The sequence below is a fragment of the Ipomoea nil genome, unplaced genomic scaffold (genome assembly GCF_001879475.1).
Source record: "Ipomoea nil cultivar Tokyo-kokei standard unplaced genomic scaffold, Asagao_1.1 scaffold3172, whole genome shotgun sequence".
NCBI classification, from domain to species: domain Eukaryota; kingdom Viridiplantae; phylum Streptophyta; class Magnoliopsida; order Solanales; family Convolvulaceae; genus Ipomoea; species Ipomoea nil.
Genome location: NW_017619600.1, coordinates 2640745 through 2664572, shown reverse-complemented (window position 1 = coordinate 2664572; position 23828 = coordinate 2640745). Strand labels below are relative to the sequence as shown.

The 23828-nt window shown below is 41.5% G+C and overlaps 2 protein-coding genes across 2 annotated transcripts; one reads left to right on the top strand and one right to left on the bottom strand.

Moving 5' to 3' along the window:
• The first annotated feature begins 551 nt into the window (after positions 1 to 551).
• On the top strand, positions 552 to 935 carry LOC109168100. Its single transcript, XM_019317146.1, has one exon. The coding sequence runs from the start codon at positions 552 to 554 to the stop codon at positions 933 to 935; it is 384 nt and encodes a 127-aa protein (XP_019172691.1).
• Positions 936 to 15763: 14828 nt separating this feature from the next.
• On the bottom strand, positions 15764 to 16616 carry LOC109168099. The gene is made up of 2 exons (XM_019317145.1): positions 16611 to 16616; positions 15764 to 16504 (listed from the first exon to the last, which is right to left on the bottom strand). The coding sequence occupies exons 1-2, from the start codon at positions 16614 to 16616 to the stop codon at positions 15764 to 15766; spliced, it is 747 nt and encodes a 248-aa protein (XP_019172690.1).
• Positions 16617 to 23828: the final 7212 nt, after the last annotated feature.

The following is a 23828-nucleotide window of genomic DNA, read 5'->3' as shown; positions in this document are numbered from 1 at the left end:
AGTCAATTGTCTAGCTAGAAAATATGTTTTTCCAAAATTACTAAATTGATTCAAAATCACTCTCCATAACCCAGTTAATAATATTATTATTGTTAATGGGAAAATTGCAAAAATTCAAAATAGCAATGAATAGCCATAACTGTAACACCCCCGATTTTAAGCCAAATTTAAAACCATTTAAGCTTAAGAAAAGAGATAAAGTCTAATCATTAATATTATGTCAAGCGGCAAAAAATCAAAATAGCATTGAATAGCCATAATTGTAACACCCCCGGTTTTAAGCCAAATTTAAAACCATTTAAGCTTAAGAAAAGAGATAAAGTCTAATCATAATATTAAGTCAAGCGGAAGCTAGATGCATCAAAATCGGGAAAGCGTTATGCCACACCTATACCAGATTTGACGATTTTTAATTTGGTTTAAACAGATTCAGAGAAGGATGAAAGCGGCACAAGATCGTCAAAAAAACTACGCCTACCTAGCAAGAAGGCAAGTGGAGTTCACGGTTGGAGATAAGGTTTGGCTGAGGGTATCTCCCACACGGGGAAGTGATGAGGTTTGGAAGGAAGGGCAAGCTAAGCCCCCGATTCACAGGACCTTACGAGATACTCGAGAGGGTTGGGAATCTGGCTTACCGGTTAGCTTTACCTATGGAGTTGGAGCGAGTGCATAATGTTTTTCACGTGTCTCAGCTTAAGAAATATGTTCATGACCCGACACATGTTCTACCACCGGAAGTGATCCCTTTGGACGATGATATGTCTTATGAAGAGAGGCCGCTCAAGATCCTGGATTTTAAGACCCGAAATACGCATATGAAGTCAGTGGAGATGGTGAAGGTTTGGTGGTCACATCACGGCGTAGAAGAAGCTACTTGGGAGCTGGAATCAACCATGAGGGAGCATTATCCAGAGTTGTTCTTGGTAGGTATGTAACACCCCGTGTTACGACCTCTAACCCAAACTAATTATTTAACTACTTACCCTAAAAAGAGAATTAAAATCCATTAATTAACTAAAAAGGGGTCCACCATAGTCCATGGACCCTTATCCCTAAAACCAATCACTTAGTCCTATAAGGAATAAAATTAGCAAACCCACACCATTTAAACTGTAACACCCCCTAAAAACAAGCTATTTAAAATCCTTAAACATGCAGATAACTGAACTAAACAACAAACATAGCGGAAGACTGAAAGGTAACCAGATAAACATAAATCCAAAACACGGGGTGTTATGCCACGTTCACCAAAAAGGATGAATGCTACGACAATATCTACATTGTTTACAACTAATCCATAGTCTCAAAGGTCTACAACTAAACCGACACACAGGCCATAAAACAAGCGGGAGAAGCTACACTAGCAAGTACTAGACTGCGCACTCGCCTAGACATCACCTGAAAGAACACAATAAAACATGGGACAACGCCCCGTCAACGAATAATGCTGGTAACCCACCAATACATGTGAAATAACATACATAGATACGATATGAGTTGTAAAGCCATTTTCGAAATGGAATACATAAGTATATAAGTATAAAACCAAGGGTAATAGTTAACACAAGACTCTACAGTCTCAACAAGGATACGGGAACACATCCCAAAACCACAAAGGATAACCACAACACAAACGAAAAAGACAAGACCGATGGAAACACATGCCTTTGTGACTACACACATCACAAGAAGAAAACACACAACCACGGCTACACAAGCCCTCGTGACATCACTCATCACGAGTTAATATGCCTTCCTTATGCCTGGTTCCAACTTATGGCTACCCCAACCTTATATCTAGTTCCAACCTTTACCTCCAGGACCCCTGTACACCAAGTCCAACCTTTTCCCTCCGAGGACCGTCGTCCCCTCTCCAACAGATCCCCAACAGAACCACCGATTTCATAGTACACGAGGGTACCGATCACACACACGGCAACACATGCCACCCAAGAAATACGTGAACCTTACACAAAGGTCACAACTCCATAATCACGTCATGGCCACCACGAGGACCACTGCAATACCTTGGTGACTAGTGTCCCATACCACTAATCGTGCAATCCAGGTAAAGCCACACACACATCACACCACAACAGGAATTGATCAACGCATCACAACGAAGATATGAAACCATATTCAATCAAGGAATGGATCACAGTCCAACAACAACAACGATTAATAACACAAGTTATCATCAACCAATAAGAAGGTACAAACGACACACATGCTAGCATTTCAACACCGACCTAGCATGCTTATCAAACGGGTAAACCAAAGATAGTTCCGAAGAACACACAAGACCCATCACGGTTCAACGAAACACAATGTTGAACACTTAGCACGATTCACGACACCAAAACCTACATAGAATCCTACCATATAGTTCTAGACATACGAAACATCAAGAAGACACTTAAATAGTTCCACAAAAGAACAACGGGAAGTCAAAAGACCAAATACCGAGTCAAAAGAATCACGGGGAACAAATCCCCCAACAACCAACATAGTGTACCCGCGGGTGGGCGCACGGGTAGGCCCTTTCCCGTGGTCCTGCCCGCGGGTACAGGCTCTTCACAACGTGTACCCCGCGGGTGGAAGGCGGGTGGGCCTCCTACCCACCGTTCCGCCCGCGGGTACAATCCTGTACCACAATACAACACTTCGCGGATTTTCATCCCCAAACTCAAATTCAAGTCCAAAACATGCCAAATCTCACCAAATACAACAAAATGACTTGAATCAAAGGAAATGCCAAGCAATGGCAAAAATTAAACCTAAACACAAGCTCTAGATATGCATTTTCACAAGACAATGCATAAACACTCACATTTCATAGCAAAAACAGATGTAGAATCCAAGAAATCACATATAGGTAAGCAAAATAGGTTTTGTAGAGCATGGGTTACCTCTTGTAGACTAAAGACTTCACTTTACACCTCAACAAGCTCCTCACAAGGCTCACCTTCCAAACCCACTTCAAGAACATACCAAAAGATCATAAAGATCCTATCTTTAAGAAAATACACCTTAGATAAAACCAAAAACACAAGATGAACTTAGATCTTACCGTCCTAGATGCCCAAATATAAGAAAGGTTGAATCTTGGAAGCAACTCTTGAAGTTTTGGCAATGTTCCAACTTGGCTTGGAAGAAAAGCTACTCACCTTTTTAGAGAGAAGGTGGAGCAAGATTTTTAGAAAAGTGTAAGGAGAGAATGAAGGTGGTCTACTAGGTTTGGTTACAATACCAACAACAAGTGAAAGGTCAAGAATACCCTTACTAACATAAGGAAGTGTAAGGAACAAGAGAACTCCTTACAAAGCTCAATGTATAACTTTGACTTTGGGGCTGACTAGTCAATTACTAGTCCCCAACTATTAAATTTCAGGAATTTAAGGAATTGAATTACAAATTGAAATAGGATTAATTACTCAATTAATCCCTTAATTGAATTTGGATTTCGGGGTGTCACATCCTCTCCCCTTTCAAAGAAGCTTCGTCCCAGAAGCTTGGGTACGACGAATTAAAGGCAAACGGTGCAAAGAAACAACATTGTGACAAGAGGTTCAAGAAAAAACTCTTTTGGTCAAAGACTCCAAAAGGTTCCACAAAATTTCAAGCAAATGAAGTATTCCAAAGCAAGAAAGAAGGCGTTTCAAATCAAGGATTGGCAAGAGTTTAACAAACGGATAGATTGAGCATCAAGAACTCTAGCCTCAACACAAACACCGACTCCTAGACAACAACCAAGAACTAGACAACCCACACCAACTACTAGGCTAACTAAACAACAAAGCAACAAGCAAAACAAGCATCCGAGGCATACAGCAAACTACTACCAAACTAACAACGGCTAAGAAGAAAACAACAACAAGGAAAAGGCGAACGGGTTTACCACAACACAAGCTAGTACTCCTCACTCTCCGACTCCTCGGCCTCCTCAGACTCCTCTTCATCTTCTCCTCTGCCGCTTGAACTGGCTTCGATCTGGTCTAACCTCTGGTGCACTGCGACAAATAGCGCCTTCATAAACGCGAAGCCTTCTGCGATCATGCTGTTCTGTTGGCGAAGCAAGGTGACAACGCGCTCCTCATGCGCCATGGCATCGTGCTCCCTCTTCGAGCGAGCTTCTTTCCTTCTTCGATTTTCCTCACTATCCGAATCACTTTCTTCGGCTTCGGCAGCTTCCGGTGCTTCCACTTCTTCTTCTTGGTCTGCTTCCTCCTCAACTTCTTCATCACCACCCAAACTCTGGACTGCGAGGCTCAACTTCCCGGCATGAATCCCAAGCTCCGTTTCCAACTCTGCCCTTTCTTCAGGTGCTTTCCTTGCCACTTCTTCAAGCGTGATGTAGTCACCATCTTCCAACTGAAACAAATTACAACTCCGAAGATTGGTGGCATCTAACACCATCTTTCCCACGACATTCGGGAGACAACCATCCATGCTTACACCTTTTCTAACCAAAATCCAGCTCAACACCATCCCATACGGTAGGCTTTTCTGGTTATGATCCTGACAGAAAACCATATGTTGCAACATCAAAGCTGGCAAGTTGAACTTAACCATATTCTTGAGGCAAAAGGCAAAGGTGCACTCCAACTTTCCCAACAAACTGCTTTTGTTGTTATTAGGCAACAAACAATCTGATACCAACATAACCAAAATCCGTTGCTCCGCGGACAACCACTTTTTCTCCGGCCTTGAAGCTTGAGTGAAACCACTCGTACGGCCCAACAGATAACTTAAATAGTCCCGGTACCCCATGGTATCCGTACTAATCCATGAATGGCCACTATACTGAGCAACTCCTGAATCAGATAAACTCAAAAGCTGAGCCAGCCTCTTCTCAGAAAGCACAACATTCACACCTCTCACTTTAGAAGTGATTTCAAGCTTATCACCCTCCTTTGTCACAACCATGTGACGATAAAATTCCTTTACTAAACTCGGGTAAGTCTCGGCCCTTATGGCGAGAAACCCATCCAACAAACCCTGGAATCTAAGCATATCCAACAAGGAATTAAGAAAAGATTCCAGATCAAAAGCTTTACCTTCAAGAACGAGATAATGGGCATCCACCCATTCCGCTTTTCTTGCCAAACTTGACCTTCTAGGCATGATTGATGATGACCCAAGCTCAACAAAATGGACCCAAAGCTTCTCCTCTTTTTCTTCTCTCTCGACTGCTCTCTCTCACTCTCGCTGCTCTCTCTCTCTCTCTCTGCTTCGGCGAACCGGGCAGCTCCGGCGTGCGGCGAACGTCGGTGACGGACGGCGAGGCGGTGGGGTGGCGGGTTGCTGGTGGCGACGGGTGTGGGTGGGTTCTCGGGGGTTCACGGTTAGGGAAGAAGAAAGGAAAAATTGGGGAATTAGGGATTGTGGGAAAAATTGGGGAATTAGGGATTGTGGGAAAAATTGGGGAATTAGGGATTGTGGGAAAAATTGGGGAACAGATGATTAAATTTGGGGATTTGGGTAAAGTGGGAATTTTTTGTTTAGATGGAATTAAAATTGAGTAAGTTCCAAGGAAGACAATTAGCTTAAGTGGTTTAGAGGTTGGGTTGGTAAAGATTAGGCCCAGCTTTGAAACTCAAGGGCTACAATTAAACATTTTGGCTTGGCTTTTAAGCTACACAAGAAAGGATTTTTGGTATGGATTTGCTATTTTCAATTTTCAAAGGATACTTGGGAAAATTTAAAGGATTTCTCAAAAAGATAGTTGCAAGAATGACCAAATATAAGGATTGTAGAATTGACCCAAGCACAACTCATTTCCAAGATGGATAGCTAACTCTACAACGAAACTTATAAACCAAACTAAAGAAGTCACTTAACAAGAAGAGTTTACACCTAACTCCAAAGGAATCAATACTAAAGGAAAACATGCCAAGGATTTCCAAGTAACTCATATAGACAACAACGAAACATGAGGTAACACTCAAGACAACAAAGAACACGATATTTGCGAAAAACAAGGATAGGCTAGGATAGGATTACCTGCCAACTCCTCCTCCACCAAACCCTTAGACTCTGCCTACGAACGCCCCATCACGAAGACTCTCCCTGGCGGCCTAGCTCCAACTGCTCCCCGACCCGAACTACCTCCCTGGGCTCCTCCGGCTCCCGGGGGTGGTGGCAACGCCCGCTGATTGGCTTGCTAGGGGCACTCCGCAACCTTGTGACCTCTATCACCACAACGAAAACATCGCAACGCGAAGCCGCTGCAGTTCTGACCAGCATGCAACTTCCCACACCTATGACAAGGAGGTGTCTTGACTTGATTCCCTTGCTCCATCCGGTTAGGTCCTTGAGATGAGGATGACATGTTCTTGGTCTGAAAACTCGGTCGTGCCTTCTTGAAGATGGAAGAACCTCCGCTCTCAACCCTCTTCCTAGCTAGCTCATAATATCCTTTCTCAAGCTGCTGAACGTGATACAGATCCGCGGCACTCAAATACACATCCTTAAGGGAACTTGGCCTACTCACCGTCAACGCTTTTCGTGCCTCAGAATTCAGACCAGCAACGAATCTCTCAACCTTAGCAAGCTCCGTAGGCACAAGCATCTGATCAAAGCGCGCCAACTCCAAAAAACTTCTTGTGGTACTCGACCACAGACAGGGATCCTTGCTGCAGGTGAAGGAACTCATCAAACATGACGGCTTGCACATGCGCTAGGTAAAACCTCTCGCGCATCCTATCCTTAAGCGCGGACCAACCAAACTCAGGCTCTTCAAGGAAGGTCGGACCCTCATGGACCCACCACAGATCAGCTTCTTGGTTAGGTTACAATACCAACAACGAGTGAAAGGTCAAGAATACCCTTACTAACATAAGGAAGTGTAAGGAACAAGGGAACTCCTTACAAAGCTCAATCTACAACTTTGACTTTGGGGTTGACTAGTCAATTACTAGTCCCCAACTATTAAATTTCAGGAATTTAAGGAATTAAATTATAAATTGAAATAGGATTAATTAATCAATTAATCCCTTAATTGAATTTGGATTTCGGGGTGTCACATAAAACCTAATTGGGACTCTTAGATATATAAATAGGGACTTAGGAGACACCTAGAATCCACACCACAATAACTTTCACCACACAAGAATTCCCAAGAATTCCCATAGGAGAAATCAAGAAAGAACAGAACTTAAAGAAAGACCCTTCATAGCCAAGGAATTTAATTAAGGCTAAGAGGTAACCCATGTCTCAACAAAACCTATTTTCCTTGCTATAATCTTCTTCTTTGGTTCCTTATTCTATACTTGTGTCTTGATGAAATCTTCTATGATAATTGCGATATGATCTTGATAATTGTTGAGATGATTTTATGTGTGATCTCGATTATCTTGATGATGATAAGAAGATCTTGATAATGGTGTGATGTTCTTGATAAATCTTGATGTTCTTGATTTTTAAAGATAAGGCATGATTTTGTGATTTAAATGTGATTAGAGCCCTAGGTTGAATCATGCATTTCGTATTGGGATTTTCTTGGCATATTTGGGTGGGAATTCACATGTTCGGGTGCTGATTATGTTTAGAAGTAATGTTAGGATGTGTTCTATGTGATTCTTGCTTTTGATCCGTTAATTATCTATGTGGTGTCATCAATTGCATTTAAAAGTATCTAAGCATGGTTTCGGGTTCCATAGAGGATCTCGGGACGTATATTTTGGAAAAGAGTCAGTGGGGGGTAGGTGGGGATAGGGGGACCCGCCACCTACCCGCTGCCCAAATTTGATGCCACCGGCAGCGGGCAGCCGGCGGGCAGACGTCTGCCCGCCCGGGCACCCGCTGCCGGGAGGCTCGTCGCCGGCGGGCAGCCGGCGAGTGATCCTCCACCCGCCGGCCACCCGCTGGAATTTGCGCACTTTGGGACTTTGGCTTCCCCGTTTGATGTTCCCCAACCCCCGTGGTGTCCCAACGGACTCCGTTTGTCGTGCATGAGTCTAGTTTGATGTTTCGGGTACCATTCGTAGGATAAAGGGTCTTGTGTATTGCATGCTAGTTGAATCGGTAACCCATTGACCTAGGAGGAAGATGCATGAACCCCTTAGGACGATTCTTAGTATGTGGATAATCACGCATAAGTTTATTTATACGCTTTCCCCCTTCCCAATGTGCTAATATGTATTGCTATGAATTATGTGAGCATGATACCCCAATTTGGTTGCGATCAAATTGGTTATACACGAGCCGCGGTTCGTTATCTTGGCTGCGGTAAAGTTGGTTACACATGAGTTGCGGTTCATACTCCTGGCTGCGATCAGTGACTCACTTCTTGGGCTGCGGTCCACATGGGCCTCGTGTGCTATGGTCCACCGACTGGACGCGCTAAACGGTGTGTAGGGCTACGATCGGCTGCGATCCACCGAGTGTATGTGCCAGCGGTGTGTAGGGTCGTAGTCCCCGAAGATCATTGCCCACCGAATGAGTCCCTCAGTCGTTGTGTGGGGCTTTGATCAATTATGACCCACCGACTGAGCTCGTCAAGCGGTGTGTAGGGTCGCAGTCCCCAAAAGAGGATCACAGTCCACCGACTAAGCGCGTTAACGGTGTGTAGGGCTGTAATCCGCCGTTGAAACTATCGACGGTCTATACAGTTGGCTGTGGTCAACTCCTTCATGCTGCGGTATGAGGTAGGGTACTGTGGGGCCGTGTTAGTACTATATGCACTAACCCTCATGTTCGGGGCATGCAATTTGTCCCGTGGTGGCACCAAAATGTGCTTGTGTGACATGAATGTTGATTTAATATGGATGTGAATGATTTGAAAGTGAACCGTGACCTTAGAAACATGTTCTTTATGATATTGTCTCTATGTAACTGATTATCATTGTTTAATGTGCTTATCCCTACCTGTCGAGTCTATTCCTGGTTTTAAAGCTAGAGTCTCCTAAGTATATATCTTCCTGCTTCAAAATGGTTTTCATATATCTATATATATATTTACCTATATTGTATTTCAACGCGTTGGAGTGGGTTACCAGCATCATTCGCTGAACAGATATATTTGGCTTTCAGGCACAGATGATTAGCCTCCGGAGCGCGCTAGAAGATCTTGGATTAGATAGATTGTTTTTCCTTTCGGCCTGCGTGCCATGATGATGTATTAAGGATATTTAGTTAGCCTGTGCATCTGAGTTCTCCAGCTCAGATGTGGCATAGCACCCCGCACTCTTATGTTTAGTAATGCTCTGTTTTGGGATTTAATGAGAATTTACCTTTATTATATATGTTTTAAAAGTTTCGAAATTTTGGGGTGTTACAGATGGTATCAGAGCCTAAGTTTGACCCTAGGACAAGACTCTTAAGACCAAACTTTAGGACATTAGGCTTAAACTCTAGGAGTTCAGGAACATAGGATTTACGAATCTTAGGACGCGCGGTGAGATTGTGAGCCCCTAATCCTCCCCTCACCCTAATTCACACTTAATTTAAAGAACTCCCCCTTCGCTTATCACATCAAGATAAGGGTGCAACACTCTAACTCGACATTACTATAAATATTGGCTCAGTAGATCAGCAGAATGGCACAGAACAGAAGACAATCAAGGACTCCGGAACCAGCCACACACGATCCCTTGGCTCAAACTCTACAGCAACTAACCCGAGTCGCCCAAACACTGAGCGACGTAGCTCTCCGCAACAACAGACCACAACCTCCACCAAACATAAACTCAGAAATCGCTCGACAAGTTTCAAATCATCGACCAGCCACTTTCTCGGGAGAAGAAGATCCCGCAATCCTTGAGGAATGGATCTGGACCTTCGACAAGATTCTGGGGTTGGTAGAATGCCAAGAAGAACGTCGTGTAGAGATAGCCTCATTCTACTTCGGGCACGAGGCAGATCTTTGGTGGATCCACGAGGGACCCACTTACAGACAGGAAAACCTAAAAACACGACTGCGAGAACGATTCTACCCAGCACACGTAAGAGCATCCATGCACGAAGAGTTCCTCCACCTAAAATAAGGAACGACTACCGTCATGGAATACCATAAACGGTTCCTCGAGCTGGCATGCTTCGCACCAGAACTAGTTCCCACACAGGCAACCAAAATAGAGAGGTTTATATCAGGCCTCAACTTCGAAGCCCGGAAAGCACTAGTAGTAAGCGGACCCCGGACCCTCAACGAGGCTTACTCCAGTGCCGCCAATCTCTATCGAATCCAACTACTACAACATGGGGTTCAGGAACAGATTCAAAAAAGGAACACAGGAGGTGGAGCACCACCTATGAAAAGAACAAGAAATGACATTAACACAAGGCCAAGCAATCCAGCTGGCCAGAGGCCACCCCTAGGAAACAACGAAGCTAATACAAGGAGTTTCCCTTGCCAAAGATGCAACAAAGACCATAAGGGCAAGGATTGCATGGGAATTCCCTGGAGATGCTTCAACTGCGGAGGAGAAGGACACAAGTCCTTCTAGTGCACTCAACCCTCGAACTCCTGCCCTACAGTCATGGGCCAACGCGGAGGCACAAACAATCAAGGGAATTACGGTGCCCCCGGAAAGGTGTTCATCATGAGCCGCACACAAGCCAAACTCAAGAACGAGGGCAACCTCGACGTAGAAAACATGGCCCCAGGAGACGAAGATCCCACAAACCAACCAGAAGAAAACCAAGGAGACGAGTTCTGCTTAGGGTAACTAGCAAATCCCCTGTAATCACCCTCGTAGTAGAATTACTTGTTTAGATTAGCTACTTCGGAATTATCATGAATAAAGAAGAAAAATCAAGATAATTAAGCATAAAGAAAAAGGACTAGACTACCCAAAAAGAAAAAAAATAAAAAAAAAAAAAACTGCATCAATAAAAAAGAAGGACCCACCAAATCTTCTACCACTAGAAGACAAAAGAACGAAAAAGCCAAGAAGCACAACAAAGAAAACTAAATGTCACCAAGGGGGATTGAACCCTAAACCTCCCACTTATAAGCCCAAATCCCTAACCACTAAGCCATGAGTGTTTCTTCAAACCTTAAGGGAACACTCCCTTCTTAAACCCCTACAAACCCCTAAAACCCACAAAATCCCCAAATCAAAAACCCTTCTTCTTCCTCCACACTCCCTCACCCTCTCTCTCTCTCCTTCTCTCTCCCCACTCCACGCCGCCGCCCTTTTGCCTTCGGAAAAGCCTCGTCGCCGGAATCCCGCCGGAAGTTCGCCGGAGCCTCACCGGAAAAATATCACCACCTCGAGGGATTTCAAAATACCGAAAATGCCCGTTGGAATCCATACCCCAGAATGGAACAACGCCGATTACACAGTAATCGGAGGTAAAGTTCTCGAACCCGACCAATTCTCTCGGGAGTTGGTCGATATGCTTAAATTTCAAGGACTCCTAGATACTTATTTCACAATCAAGGGAGACACATACCCCGAATTGGTGAAAGAATTCTACCACCACTTGGCAGCTGTCAAGCGGGGTGACAAATTGGAAATCACCGCTAAAGTCCGGGGCAAGGAGATAGTACTCTCCGAAGGTCGCTTGGCCAAACTCCTAAAACTGACCACCACGGGTGTGTCGGACTACGACCGGAAGGGGTGGATCGGTACCCAAGGCACGGGGTATATGGACTACCTTGGGTACCTACTAGGAAAGGAAAAAGGCTTCACCTCGGCCACCCGACCTAACAAGAAATGGCTAATCGCTGAACAAAAGATACTAGTCATGATTGTAACTGATAGCCTGTTGCCTACGAACAACAAGAGCAAGGATGTGGGAAGCCTGGAGTGTACCTTTGCCTACTTCCTAAAGCACAAAATCAAGTTCAATCTACCAGCCCTTGTGTTGAAACACATGGAGTTTTGCAAGACTAACAACCGGCTTAGTCTACCTTACGGGATGATCCTAAGTTGGATCATGGAGAAGAAGGGAGTGGACCTGAGCCACACAGAGATCAAGCCCGTAAGCGGTATGGTTTCCAATGCCCAGAACCTCCACCACAATGACATCTACTACACCGAAGGGGGACAATACATCACCCTCGAGGAGGTTTGTCTTAAACCCGAAGAGGAACAAAGGGAATTGGTCGATCAACTGGATATCTCCAACAAAAAGCTAAAACGGGTATGCAAGAATGTGAGGGACTAGGAGGAAATGAGGAACAATAGGAGGATAGCGAACCTAACCCACTGGCGCCCGCACAAGAAAGGGGAAACCCAGGGGGCCGAAATGAAGAATCCATCAACGAGTGCATCCTCGCGCAGCTCACCCGGAAAAACCAAATCATGGACGAAGGGTTCTCGTCCCTAATCCACGCGACGTGTGCACTAGACCAGAGGGTGGCAGCAATCGAGACGATATTTCGCACTCGCGGGGCATCCAGCTCAGGAGCAGGAAACCAAGGTAAACCCGAACATTCCAACCACCACCTCACCATAAATCCAATCTACCCCAGCAAAGACAACACGTGGAGCTACATTTCCTAACCAAGAGGCCAAAATACGTGACGTCCAGGGGTGAAAGAATAGATCCACGCACCGGCTTCGGGGACGAAGCCTCTTGTAAGGGGGGGAGAGTGTAACACCCCGTGTTACGACCTCTAACCCAAACTAATTATTTAACTACTTACCCTAAAAAGAGAATTAAAATCCATTAATTAACTAAAAAGGGGTCCACCATAGTCCATGGACCTTTATCCCTAAAACCAATCCCTTAGTCCTATAAGGATTAGAATTAGCAAACCCACACCATTTAGACCCTAATTGGGACTCTTAGATATATAAATAGGGACTTAGGAGACACCTAGAATCCACACCACAATAACTTTCACCACACAAGAATTCCCAAGAATTCCCATAGGAGAAATCAAGAAAGAACAGATCTTAAAGAAAGACCCTTCATAGCCAAGGAATTTAATTAAGGCTAAGAGGAAACCCATGTCTCAACAAAACCTATTTTTCTTGCTATAATCTTCTTCTTTGGCTCCTTATTCTATACTTGTGTCTTGATGAAATCTTCTATGATAATTGCGATATGATCTTGATAATTGTTGAGATGATTTTATGTGTGATCTTGATGATCTTGATGATGATAAGAAGATCTTGATAATGGTGTGATGTTCTTGATAAATCTTGATGTTCTTGATTTTTAAAGATAAGGCATGATTTTGTGATTTAAATATGATTAGAGCCCTAGGTTGAATCATGAATTTCGTATTGGGATTTTCTTGGCATATTTGGGTGGGAATTCACATGTTCGGGTGTTGATTATGTTTAGAAGTAATGTTAGGATGTGTTCTATGTGATTCTTGCTTTTGATCCGTTAATTGTCTACGTGGTGTCATCAATTGCGTTTAAAAGTATCTAAGCATGGTTTCGGGTTCCACGGAGGATCCCGGGATGTATATTTTGGAAAAGAGTCAGTGGGGGGGGGGGTAGGTGGGGGTAGGGGGACCCGCTGCCCAACTTTGACGCCACCGGCAGCGGGTAGCCGGCGGGCAGACGTCTGCCCGCCGGGCACCAGCTACCCGGAGGCTCGTCGCCTGTGAGCAGCCGGCGGGTGATCCTCCACCCGCCAGCCACTCGCTGGAATTTGCCCACTTTGGAACTTTGGCTTCCCCGTTTGATGTTCCCCAACCCCCGTGGTGTCCCAACGGACTCCGTTTGTCGTGCATGAGTCTAGTTTGATGTTTCGGGTACCATTCGTAGGATAAAGGGTCTTGTGTATTGCATGCTAGTTGAATCGGTAACCCATTGACCTAGGAAGAAGATGCATGAACCCATTAGGACTATTCTTAGTATTTGGATAATCACGGATAAGTTTATTTATACGCTTTCCCCCTTCCCAATGTGCTAATATGTGTTGCTATGTGTTATGTGAGCATGATACCCCAATTTGGTTGCGATCAAATTGGTTATACACGAGCTGCGGTTCGTTATCTTGGTTGCGGTCAAGTTGGTTACTCATGAGCTGCGGTTCATTCTCCTGGCTTCGGTCAGTGACTCACTTCTTGGGCTGCGGTCCACATGGGCCTCGTGTGCTATGGTCCACCGACTGGACGCGCTAGGCGGTGTGTAGGGCCACTAGCCTGAGGAAGGCCATAGTCCACCGAATGAGTGATCAGGCGGTGTATAGGGCTGTGATCCGACGTTGAAACTATCGACGGTCTATACAATTGGCTGCAGTCAACTCCTTCATGCTGCGGTATGAGGTAGGGTACTGCGGGGCCGTGTTAGTACTATATGCACTAACCCTCATGTTCGGGGCATGCGATTGGTCCCGTGGCGCCACCAAAGTGTGCTTGTGTGACATGAATGTTGATTGAATATGGATGTGAATGATTTGAAAGTGAACTGTGACCTTAGAAACGTGTTCATTATGATATTGTCTCTATATAACTGATTATCATTGTTTAATGTGCTTATCCCTACCTGTCGAGTCTATTCCTGGTTTTAAAGCTAGAGTCTCCTAAGTATATATCTTCCTGCTTCAAAGTCCCTGCTCCTTTCAGCTGATCAAACAAATCATCAATGCGAGGTAAAGGATATTTATTCTTGATGGTTACTTGGTTTAATTCTCTATAATCGATACACAATCTTAGTCCACCATCCTTTTTCTTTACAAATAAAACTGGAGCACCCCATGGCGAAACAGTATGCCTTATGTAGCCTTTGTCCAATAATTCCTGTATCTGCTCCTTCAGTTCTTGCATCTCTTTGGGTGCCATTCTATATGGTGTCTTCGAAATTGGTTCGGTTCCTGGTACCAAATCGATCGAGAATTCCACCTCTCGGTCAGGCGGTATCCCGGGAATCTCTTCCGGAAATATATCTGGGAATTCTCTTACCACTGGAATTTTGTTGATCGCCTCCTCCTCTATGTTCAAATCTTTGATCATACACCAATAAGCTTCATGGCCTTTTCCCACATACTTCTTCATCCGCTGCATGGTCACCAATTTCGCCTCTGGTTTGCTTGTAGTTCTCTTGTATGACACCCGTTTCCCATTGGTGCCTCTTAAAATCACCTTTTGTTCATCGCATATGATTTTGGCCTTAAACTTGCCTAACCAATCCATTCCTAACACCACATCTATATCCTCCAATTCAAACTGTATTAAGTCCCCAGGAAAGTTGGTTTCGAAAATAACAATTGACAGGTTTTCATACATATCCTCACAAGTCATCACTCTACCCGATGCTATCTTTACATTTATCTTTATTTTAGAGGTAGGCTCTATCCCCAGTTTGTTAACAAAAGTTGAAGATATAAATGAATTTGACGCACCTGAGTCAAACAATACATACGCAGGTATAGAATTCACTAAGAATATACCTGAAACCACATCATTTGCTTTTGCTTGGGCTCTGTTCATAACAAGGATCCGTCCTTGCCCGTTGCCACCATTTCTATTCTGGTTATAGTTGTTGCCGTTCCCACCATTTCTATTCTGGTTATAGTTGTTGCCGTTCCCACCATTTCTATTCTGGTTATAGTTGTTGCCGTTCCCATTCTTGTAGCCGTTATTGTGATTTCCATTACCATTTCCACTTCTGTTTCCAGGATTGCCGGTTCTATTCCCATTTTGGTTACTTCTATTCATGTTCTGCCACTGATTTTGAGTATCTCCATTCTTCTTAGCATAACATTCATAGGCTCTGTGTCCCATCTTGTTGCAATTATAACATTTCACCAAATTTCCCTGACAATCTGTTCCAGGGTGGTCCCTCTTGCATATCTTACAATTAAAGTGTCGGTCCCCCATTTGATTCCTTCTTACAAACCCCTAGCCTTGGCTTTATCGATTCCTCCCATTATTGTTATTATTACCATTCCTTTGAAAATTCTGGTGTGGCTCCACAGGGTTAAACTTAGGTCGCATGTTCTCTTGCTGGACATCTTCGTCTATCTTCCTTTTGTTCCTCCCAATCGCGTCTTTCTGAATCTGTTGCACCCGATAATGCTTGGCTGCACTGTTATACGCCGCGAACAGGGTAGGGAATGTCATCGCAGATAAAATCTTCCGTGTCTCAAAATTTAATCCATTAACAAATTTCTCAGCCTTACTAGGCTCATCTGGAACTAGAGCAGGTGCAAATTGTGCTAGTTCCAAGAATTCAGCATAATATTCTTGCACCGTCATGTTTCCCTGTCTAAGATGCAGGAATTCATCATATTTAGCCATCTTGACATGTGTTGGGTAGAACCTTTCTCTCATTTGCTCCTTGAAATTCTCCCAACCAAAGTCGGGTTGTTCACGTAGTACTAGTCCAACACTAGCCCACCAATTATCAGCCTCCTTCTGAAGGTAAAATGTAGCCGTGTCCACTCTTTGTTCCATTGGGCAATTTATGGCATCAAACAACTTATCAAATGTGCGGATCCAGCCTTCCATGATGACAGGATCCTCTTGCCCCAAGAAGTTTGGAGGATGGCGTGCTGCCACTCGTTTAGCCACATCGTTCCCATTTTGATTGTTAAGCAATGCATTTCCCAAGACTTGGGTCAACTGAGTCAGCTGTTGCAATCCCTCGGCTAGCTGAGCATTAGTAGGGGCATTATTTCCTTGGGAACCTTAGTTCTCAACGTCCCTTCTGGGCGGCATAGTGACTCTCTGGACAATAATAGACATTCTTGTCACTAACACTCATCTAAGGGTATTTCTTACCCTAAAATTTCAGATGCAAATAGGCACATAGGAGCAAAGTATACACAAATTTTTCAAGTTTCTTCTAATTCTTGCTCATATCTTTAATAAATCAAAAAAAAAAAAAAATAACCACTTGTCTAGCAACCAAAGACTCACCAGAAAGATGCACACTTCCAGGGTGCAATAGCCACTGTTTTGTTTTTTTAAAATTCTCATACTAACGATAAGTAGATTTCCAAATTAACACAGTCACAAAAACATTGAAGACTTATACCACATTCCGTCAAGGAGTCATATCTTCAAAGAATACCCTCTTTTCACATGCGGATACCAATCAAAACACAATTAATTCTGGCCATACATTTCCAATTAGAAAGACAAATATAGTGAAACTCACATTCTCACCGCAGTTTCCTAGGTCTCTTCATTTTGATTTACCCTATCACCTAGGAAAATCTTAAAATCTTAGGGCTCTAACATTTAGCTTGAATACCCCTTCACTTTATTTATTTATTATTTATTTATTTATTTATTTTAGGTCCTTAGTCAATCCTACTTCCTATACTCAAGAGTTCACATCTTAAACTTTCCAACTTAGTTTCTTATTTATAAAGGCTCGTAACCTACACTTTTATAGCACAGTTTCCATAACCTAAACTCTAGTTTGTCATGGCTTAACCTAGGCTCTGATACCAACTTGTAACACCCCCAAATTTAATTCTCAACACATGCTATAAATAGGCTACTATAACAGAAACTGCCATGAATAGAATTCCTGAAGTACGCATACCACCATTTAGAAACTAATTAATAATTCAACTTACAAAATAGCTTTAAGTCCTTAATAATAAATGAGGGTGAAACCGCCACATCTAATCTAACACTGACTAGATGTAAGGCTCTAAACCATACCATTCAATCACAACTTAATCCAAAAACTAAAGAAATACAATATGAATCAATAACTCCAAAACATCATAAATAAAACAGCTACTACGTTCTAAGGCGCGCTCTCAGCCAACAACTTATTCATTCACCTGCACAAATCACAAACAGGAGAAACACGAAACAATAAAATTAGCAAAACATTGCTAAGTAAGGTTTACTCCACCCTGTAAAATGGATTTAATACAGTATATATTCACATTCAAAAATAATTAGCCACAAGGCTTAACTTCTCTCAACTTCAACATAACATTTACTCCACATCACAATCCACATAGAATTTTCTCAACCTAAGATTTCAAATCAACTCTTTTCCAAATTACACTTTTCCAAAAGAAATCATTTTTAGGAAGTATAGATGAATATCAAACCAAATAATGGGCAGGGTCTTAATTACTTAAGCCCTAGTGAACAGTGATCACTCCACTGAACACTACGCAAAAATCCCATTTAAACCAACCAAATAATGGGCAGGGTCTTATTTGATAAGCCCTAGTGAACAGTACTCACTATACTGAACACTACACAAAAATCCCATTTAAGTAGAACAGAACTAATACCTTAAGTGTGCACACCCCCAATGGGTTTCCAAGCCCAACGGGTAGTAACTAGTCCTAGTAGCCAGGATACGTTTCTACTGACTACTACTCAACAGGGTAAATACCCTAGTGGTAGACTCCGCTAACCACTCCTCAAAACAACAGGACTAAAAGTCCTAGTGAGACAGGATATGTTTCTACTGCTCACTCCTCAATTAACAGAGAGTTTTTAGGCTCCCTAGTGAATCAGTATATTTCAACTGTTCACTCCTCAACAAATTTGGTAAATCCAGAATCATAGTTGGATAATATATGAGTAAAAAAAAAACCTTTTTATTCACCACATTTATAAAAAACAAGAGTAATGATATTTCACAAGCAAGCAACTTCTCAATATCTCAAATAAGAAACTGTCAAAAATTTTCAGAAACTATGACCTGAATTGCAGAATTTACTGGGAAAAATCGGTAACACATTTTCATATGAAAATTTCCAGATAAGTAGTATAAAGAGTCTAGAATACACACAAAAAGTTTCAAGCCAATCTAAGGCCTAGAAGTATTTTTACCAAAATTCTTCTCAACACAGCACCAGACTGCCTAAACTTTATGAAATTATTTTGGAAAAACCGAAACATATTTTTAACTAAAACTTTTTATAAACATCAAATATAACAAGTCTAGATTCTCCATAAAAAAATTCAAGCAAAAAAAAATTTAGGAAACAATTTTCACGAATTTTTCTTTCCAGCTGCGCCAGTCAGAATTTTCTCATGCAATGATCAAATTGTGTAAAAGTTATCCTTTTCAATCACCACAAAATACCATATCACATATGCCCACAAAATCACGAAGTATATATATATATTTTTACAGAGTAAAAGTAATTTTTGATAGACATAAGCACTTACCTGGATACGTAAAACAAATCACACACTTGACCCGAGTCCTACGTTTGCTCCTCTGCAAACTCTCCTTGAATAGATGACACTAGATGGAAGAAAAATTGACACCCAGGAGTTCTCTTGTGTCGAAGCCGAAACTGGGAATGAAAAGAATGAGAGTGTCGACTGCGAAGATGATGATTTAAGAGGGGAAGGTGTCGTATATACTAGGGTTTGTTTTTGTATTTCTTTTGATTCCAGTAGCAGCGTGTGTTAAGAATTAGAGAGTGAATTTAAAAAGGTTTAGGTAACTAATATCATAGAATTACATCCTGACTAGACATATATATCTCAAACTTAATCTAATAAACTAACATTAATCTAATAAACTAACATATATATATATATATATATATATATATATATATATATATATATATATATATATATATATATATATATATAGGGAGCCATTCACATGCAAACCCCCTTAAAATACAAACATGCGGACTAATATGAGCCATAAGATTAGATTAGATTAATGGATGAGATTGAATTGTGAATAGCATATGCTGGAAACGTATCAATTAATAAAAGGGTAGTAAAGACAATTGCATTGAAGGCCTAATTAAGGTACGACTGAAATTGTGATATTAATATACCTAAGTTAAAGGACTCTAATTACAGTATGATTCAACCAAATCAAAACTTCCAAACCCCACCCTTCCCTACGCAATTGGCATCCTCGGCAACCTCCCCAAACCAACTCCGGTCAACCACGGCGGCAAGAACTACTGGATGCAAACATGGAGTATACAACGCCAACACTACCAAGTAATCTTCCCACCTTCATTGTAATAGTGTACGGCTAATGGGTGATGAATTACACACGAGTAATACTGATTACACATACGAGTCGGGATTAATGTAGGGCGAACACGGCGATATTGAATTGGGTAATGTAATGTGTCTGGTCGTCAAAACCGCATAAATCCGTATGGATCAATTTGAGACGCCGACAATGGTGTCGGAGGAAAAAAATGTGAATTACCAGTATGGCATTACGACCGCAAGCACACATATGAACGCGTGGTGCACACCGTTCGTAATCCCTGTAGGTCTAGAATCAGTCATGATAGGTCACGCATGTAATGCAAAGTTCAATAAATCTGTAATGGTGATAATGCACACACCGAACACTGACATGCACGAACTGTGAGAACCAAGCAACGGTATTTATCAGTGAACACAACTGTAACGCAAACTGTGCACACGGATATAGTGAACCTTGCACACACTGCCGACCTCCAACCTGCATGCAGAAACCATCAGGGACACGACTATTTTGAAATTGAACTCACCACTAATTTGTATTTGTTGTGGTGAATAGGTGAAGACCATTGCGAAGACACTTGGAACCAATGTGTTATGGAATTAACCGAGGATGGAGCAAAATACTGGCAACCTACAACTGATAAAGAGAAAACACCATTCGAAGGACAACGATTCAAAACAGTAGACGACGGGATTGATTTCTACCTAGAATACGCTAAGGAGGTAGGCTTTGATGTAAGACACGGAACTAAACGTAGAAACCGAGCAGGTTGTGTTCACGAGAGGGGTACACGGCCGAAACGACGGAATCAAAAAATAATTCCAACAAAAGAAAGAGACGAAGGAGAGTGTCAAACAGGGTAGGCTGTAAGGCGCGTATGGCAATGACAAAGTCCGACACCGGCGAATATAAAGTACATGCAATCGAGCTACGACATACACACTGTCTATGCTCAAATGAGGGAAGAGCATTTTTAAAAATAAACAGACAACTCGACATCGGACACAAGACATTTTTGGCAACAGAGAGAAAGCCACCGCAAAGAAACACCCAACAAAACAGAGGACCTGCAATATATGCGACATCCCAGGCCACAACAGTCGCACATGTCCAGACAGACTTGCACCAGGCGAAGTTTAGAATAAGTTTATTTCAAAAACACGGATCAATGGTTGTTATTTTTCATTTATGAACAGTATTTTAAAATTTATTTGAAGAAGACGTTTTAGTAGTTACAATTGGGCAAAACACCCTGATTTATTTATTTATTTCTGTAGTTGGTAGCACCATTGTCAAGGGAGGGGGATTGGCAATATAATACAGTTGGGCACACTCCATGACTAGAACGTGCACACCAACGGAACGTGTGGAATAATTATTACTACCCTTAAATTCACAATAAACGAACATTAAAGCCACGCACACGGGGTAATATGAATGCGCACACATCTAACAGCCAATAACACACCAACGCCACGTGAATATATGTGCGAAACTTCTGACCAATGGTTTACAATAAGATCATGTCAACAACAGTGCACAATGGTTTCCAGCTTTCATTTACTAAATGTATTTAAGAATTTCTTTGAAGTAACCTGTCAAGTACTCTTAGTTAGCCAAAGGAACCATGCATTATACGACGCGCACAGACCACGGGCACACCGTGCACACAAACGCACCTTTTGGAATTATTATTACTACCACTGGATACATAATGGACGAACGAAATACTACCCCACGCACACGAAGGATATATGAACGCGCACACATGTACCAACGAAAATCACAACATCACCACGTGAATATGTGTCCGGAATTTGTGAACATGCAACCTACCAAGCGTCTGTGCGCACAGGCAAGGACATATAGTACCAAAACAAACACGGAAAAACAAAACCAAACCAACAACAAGAAACTCATTGAAAAAAAAAAAAAAAAAAAAAAAACAATCCCAAAAACCAAACCACATGTACAAAAACGTGCTAACATAACTTAACCACGGATTGCGACCGGTCACAGCAACATAAAAAAAAAAAAAAAAAAAAAAATCGTGGCACGATGAGGCGCACATAAACGCACGTATCAATATGCACAAAAGTAATGCTACCAAAAAATAAAATGTGCACAGTTAGCAATATACACGTGCACATTACACCAAAACACCAATCAGAACTGCCTAAATAAAACACATGACTAAACAGAAGGCAGATGACCAGATCTCCAAGCATCATGTGTCTCCACCAACGAATCCAAAAGAAGCTTGCACCAATTCAACTCATGGATACACGAAACATCATCGAAACAATCGAAGTACATCTGATTCGCATATCCATTGGACATACAAGACACCAACGTAGAGACGACCAACATAGAGAAACGTCTCTTACCAGGAGCACCACCAGGAGCACATTGCACCACCATAACCTTCTTACCTGGAAAATGAAAGAATAATATTATTCAACAAAGTACAATTAGGTGTTCGAGCTTGCCAAAAAAAAAAAAAAAAACTCCAATTAAACATTTGAATTTAGAAATAAAAAATTACGATTAATCTAATCTGACTTGTTATTGCAAATAAATTAAACTTCATGTTAAAGGTAACTAAAAAAATCACATCATTAAATTTACAGACCTGAATGCATGCTTAATAAGAATAATAAAACTCAATCTATTATTAACTATTTTAAAGAAGAATCTATTATTAACTATTTTTTAAAACAATCTATTATTAACTATTAGTTAATACAATTTACTATCTTTTAGTCTTTTAATGATAAATACAAATGCTCCTTATATCATTTTCTTCTTCCATAATCCCATCAAACACTACCACCTTGTACACCAAATTTGACATTGAAAGCTAAGGTTGTCATCTTATTTATCTTTGTAGTCAACCAATGTAACATTATCTTACAACATAGAAAAACCAAGTAGTACACTCAAGCAACCCACTGTTAATTAATCTCTTTGTACTATTATATGTTTTAGTCATCCAATGCAGCATCTTATAACACAAAAAAAGTCAACTAGTAGACTATACTAAGCTATTGCTATATTATTCATTGAGCTCTTTGTATTTGGCCAACAATTTCTGACTATGTTATCTGATCTTGACTTTATATTAATTGTCATAAATTTTCTGTAGAAAACCAATAAATTTGCTGTAGAAAACCCAAAAAAAAAAAAAAAAAAAAAAAAAAAAAAAAAAAAAAAAACCCTCCAGCTAACACACCGTTGCACACACAATGAACCACCAAAGCACCACGGCATAATGCAGATTTTTTGACTAAAAGAACACACAAATAGAACGAAAACAAAACAGACAAAAAATTCCCCCTACTCCAGATTTTGCAAAACAAAACTCAACTACAAAAATTCAAATGTAACTTGGAAACAACCTAGCATTATACATGCATCAAAAATAAAAACCCACAAAGCAAACTAACATAATGAAGATTAAAAGAGAAGCCAAAAACAACCAAAATTATCACCAAAAACAACCCCCCAACACCCCAAAGCAACACGGCAGAATGCATATTTTTTAACTAAAAAAAAAAAAAAATCACACAAAAAGAAAGAAAACCAAACAGAGAAACAATACCCCCTCACCAGATTATGCAAAAAGAAACGCAAACAATACACAAATTCAACTGCAACTACGAAACAACCTAGCATTATACATACATCAAAATTAAAAACAACCAAAACAAAGTAACATAATCTATGCATAATACTAAAAATAACAATGAAATTGAACAAACCCAACAACTGCCCCAAAAACGCCCAAAACCCGAAACCCTAGCACCCAAATACGGCATCAATCAGGCCACAAATCGCTTGAACACCCCACAAATCCCAAAAGATACATAAAAACAAGAAGAAAACACACACAAAAACAAAACAAAAAAAAAACAAACAAAAATCGAAGCAGAAGGCAAAAAAAACAAAAAAAAAAAAAAAAGAAAAAAGAAAAAAAAAAAGAAAAGAAATACCTCGACCGGCACCAGCCAG

Excerpts from the sequence above, each read along its gene's own strand:
- LOC109168100 (XM_019317146.1), top strand. The coding sequence starts at position 552 with ATGAGGTTTGGAAGGAAGGGCAAGCTAAGCCCCCGATTCACAGGACCT.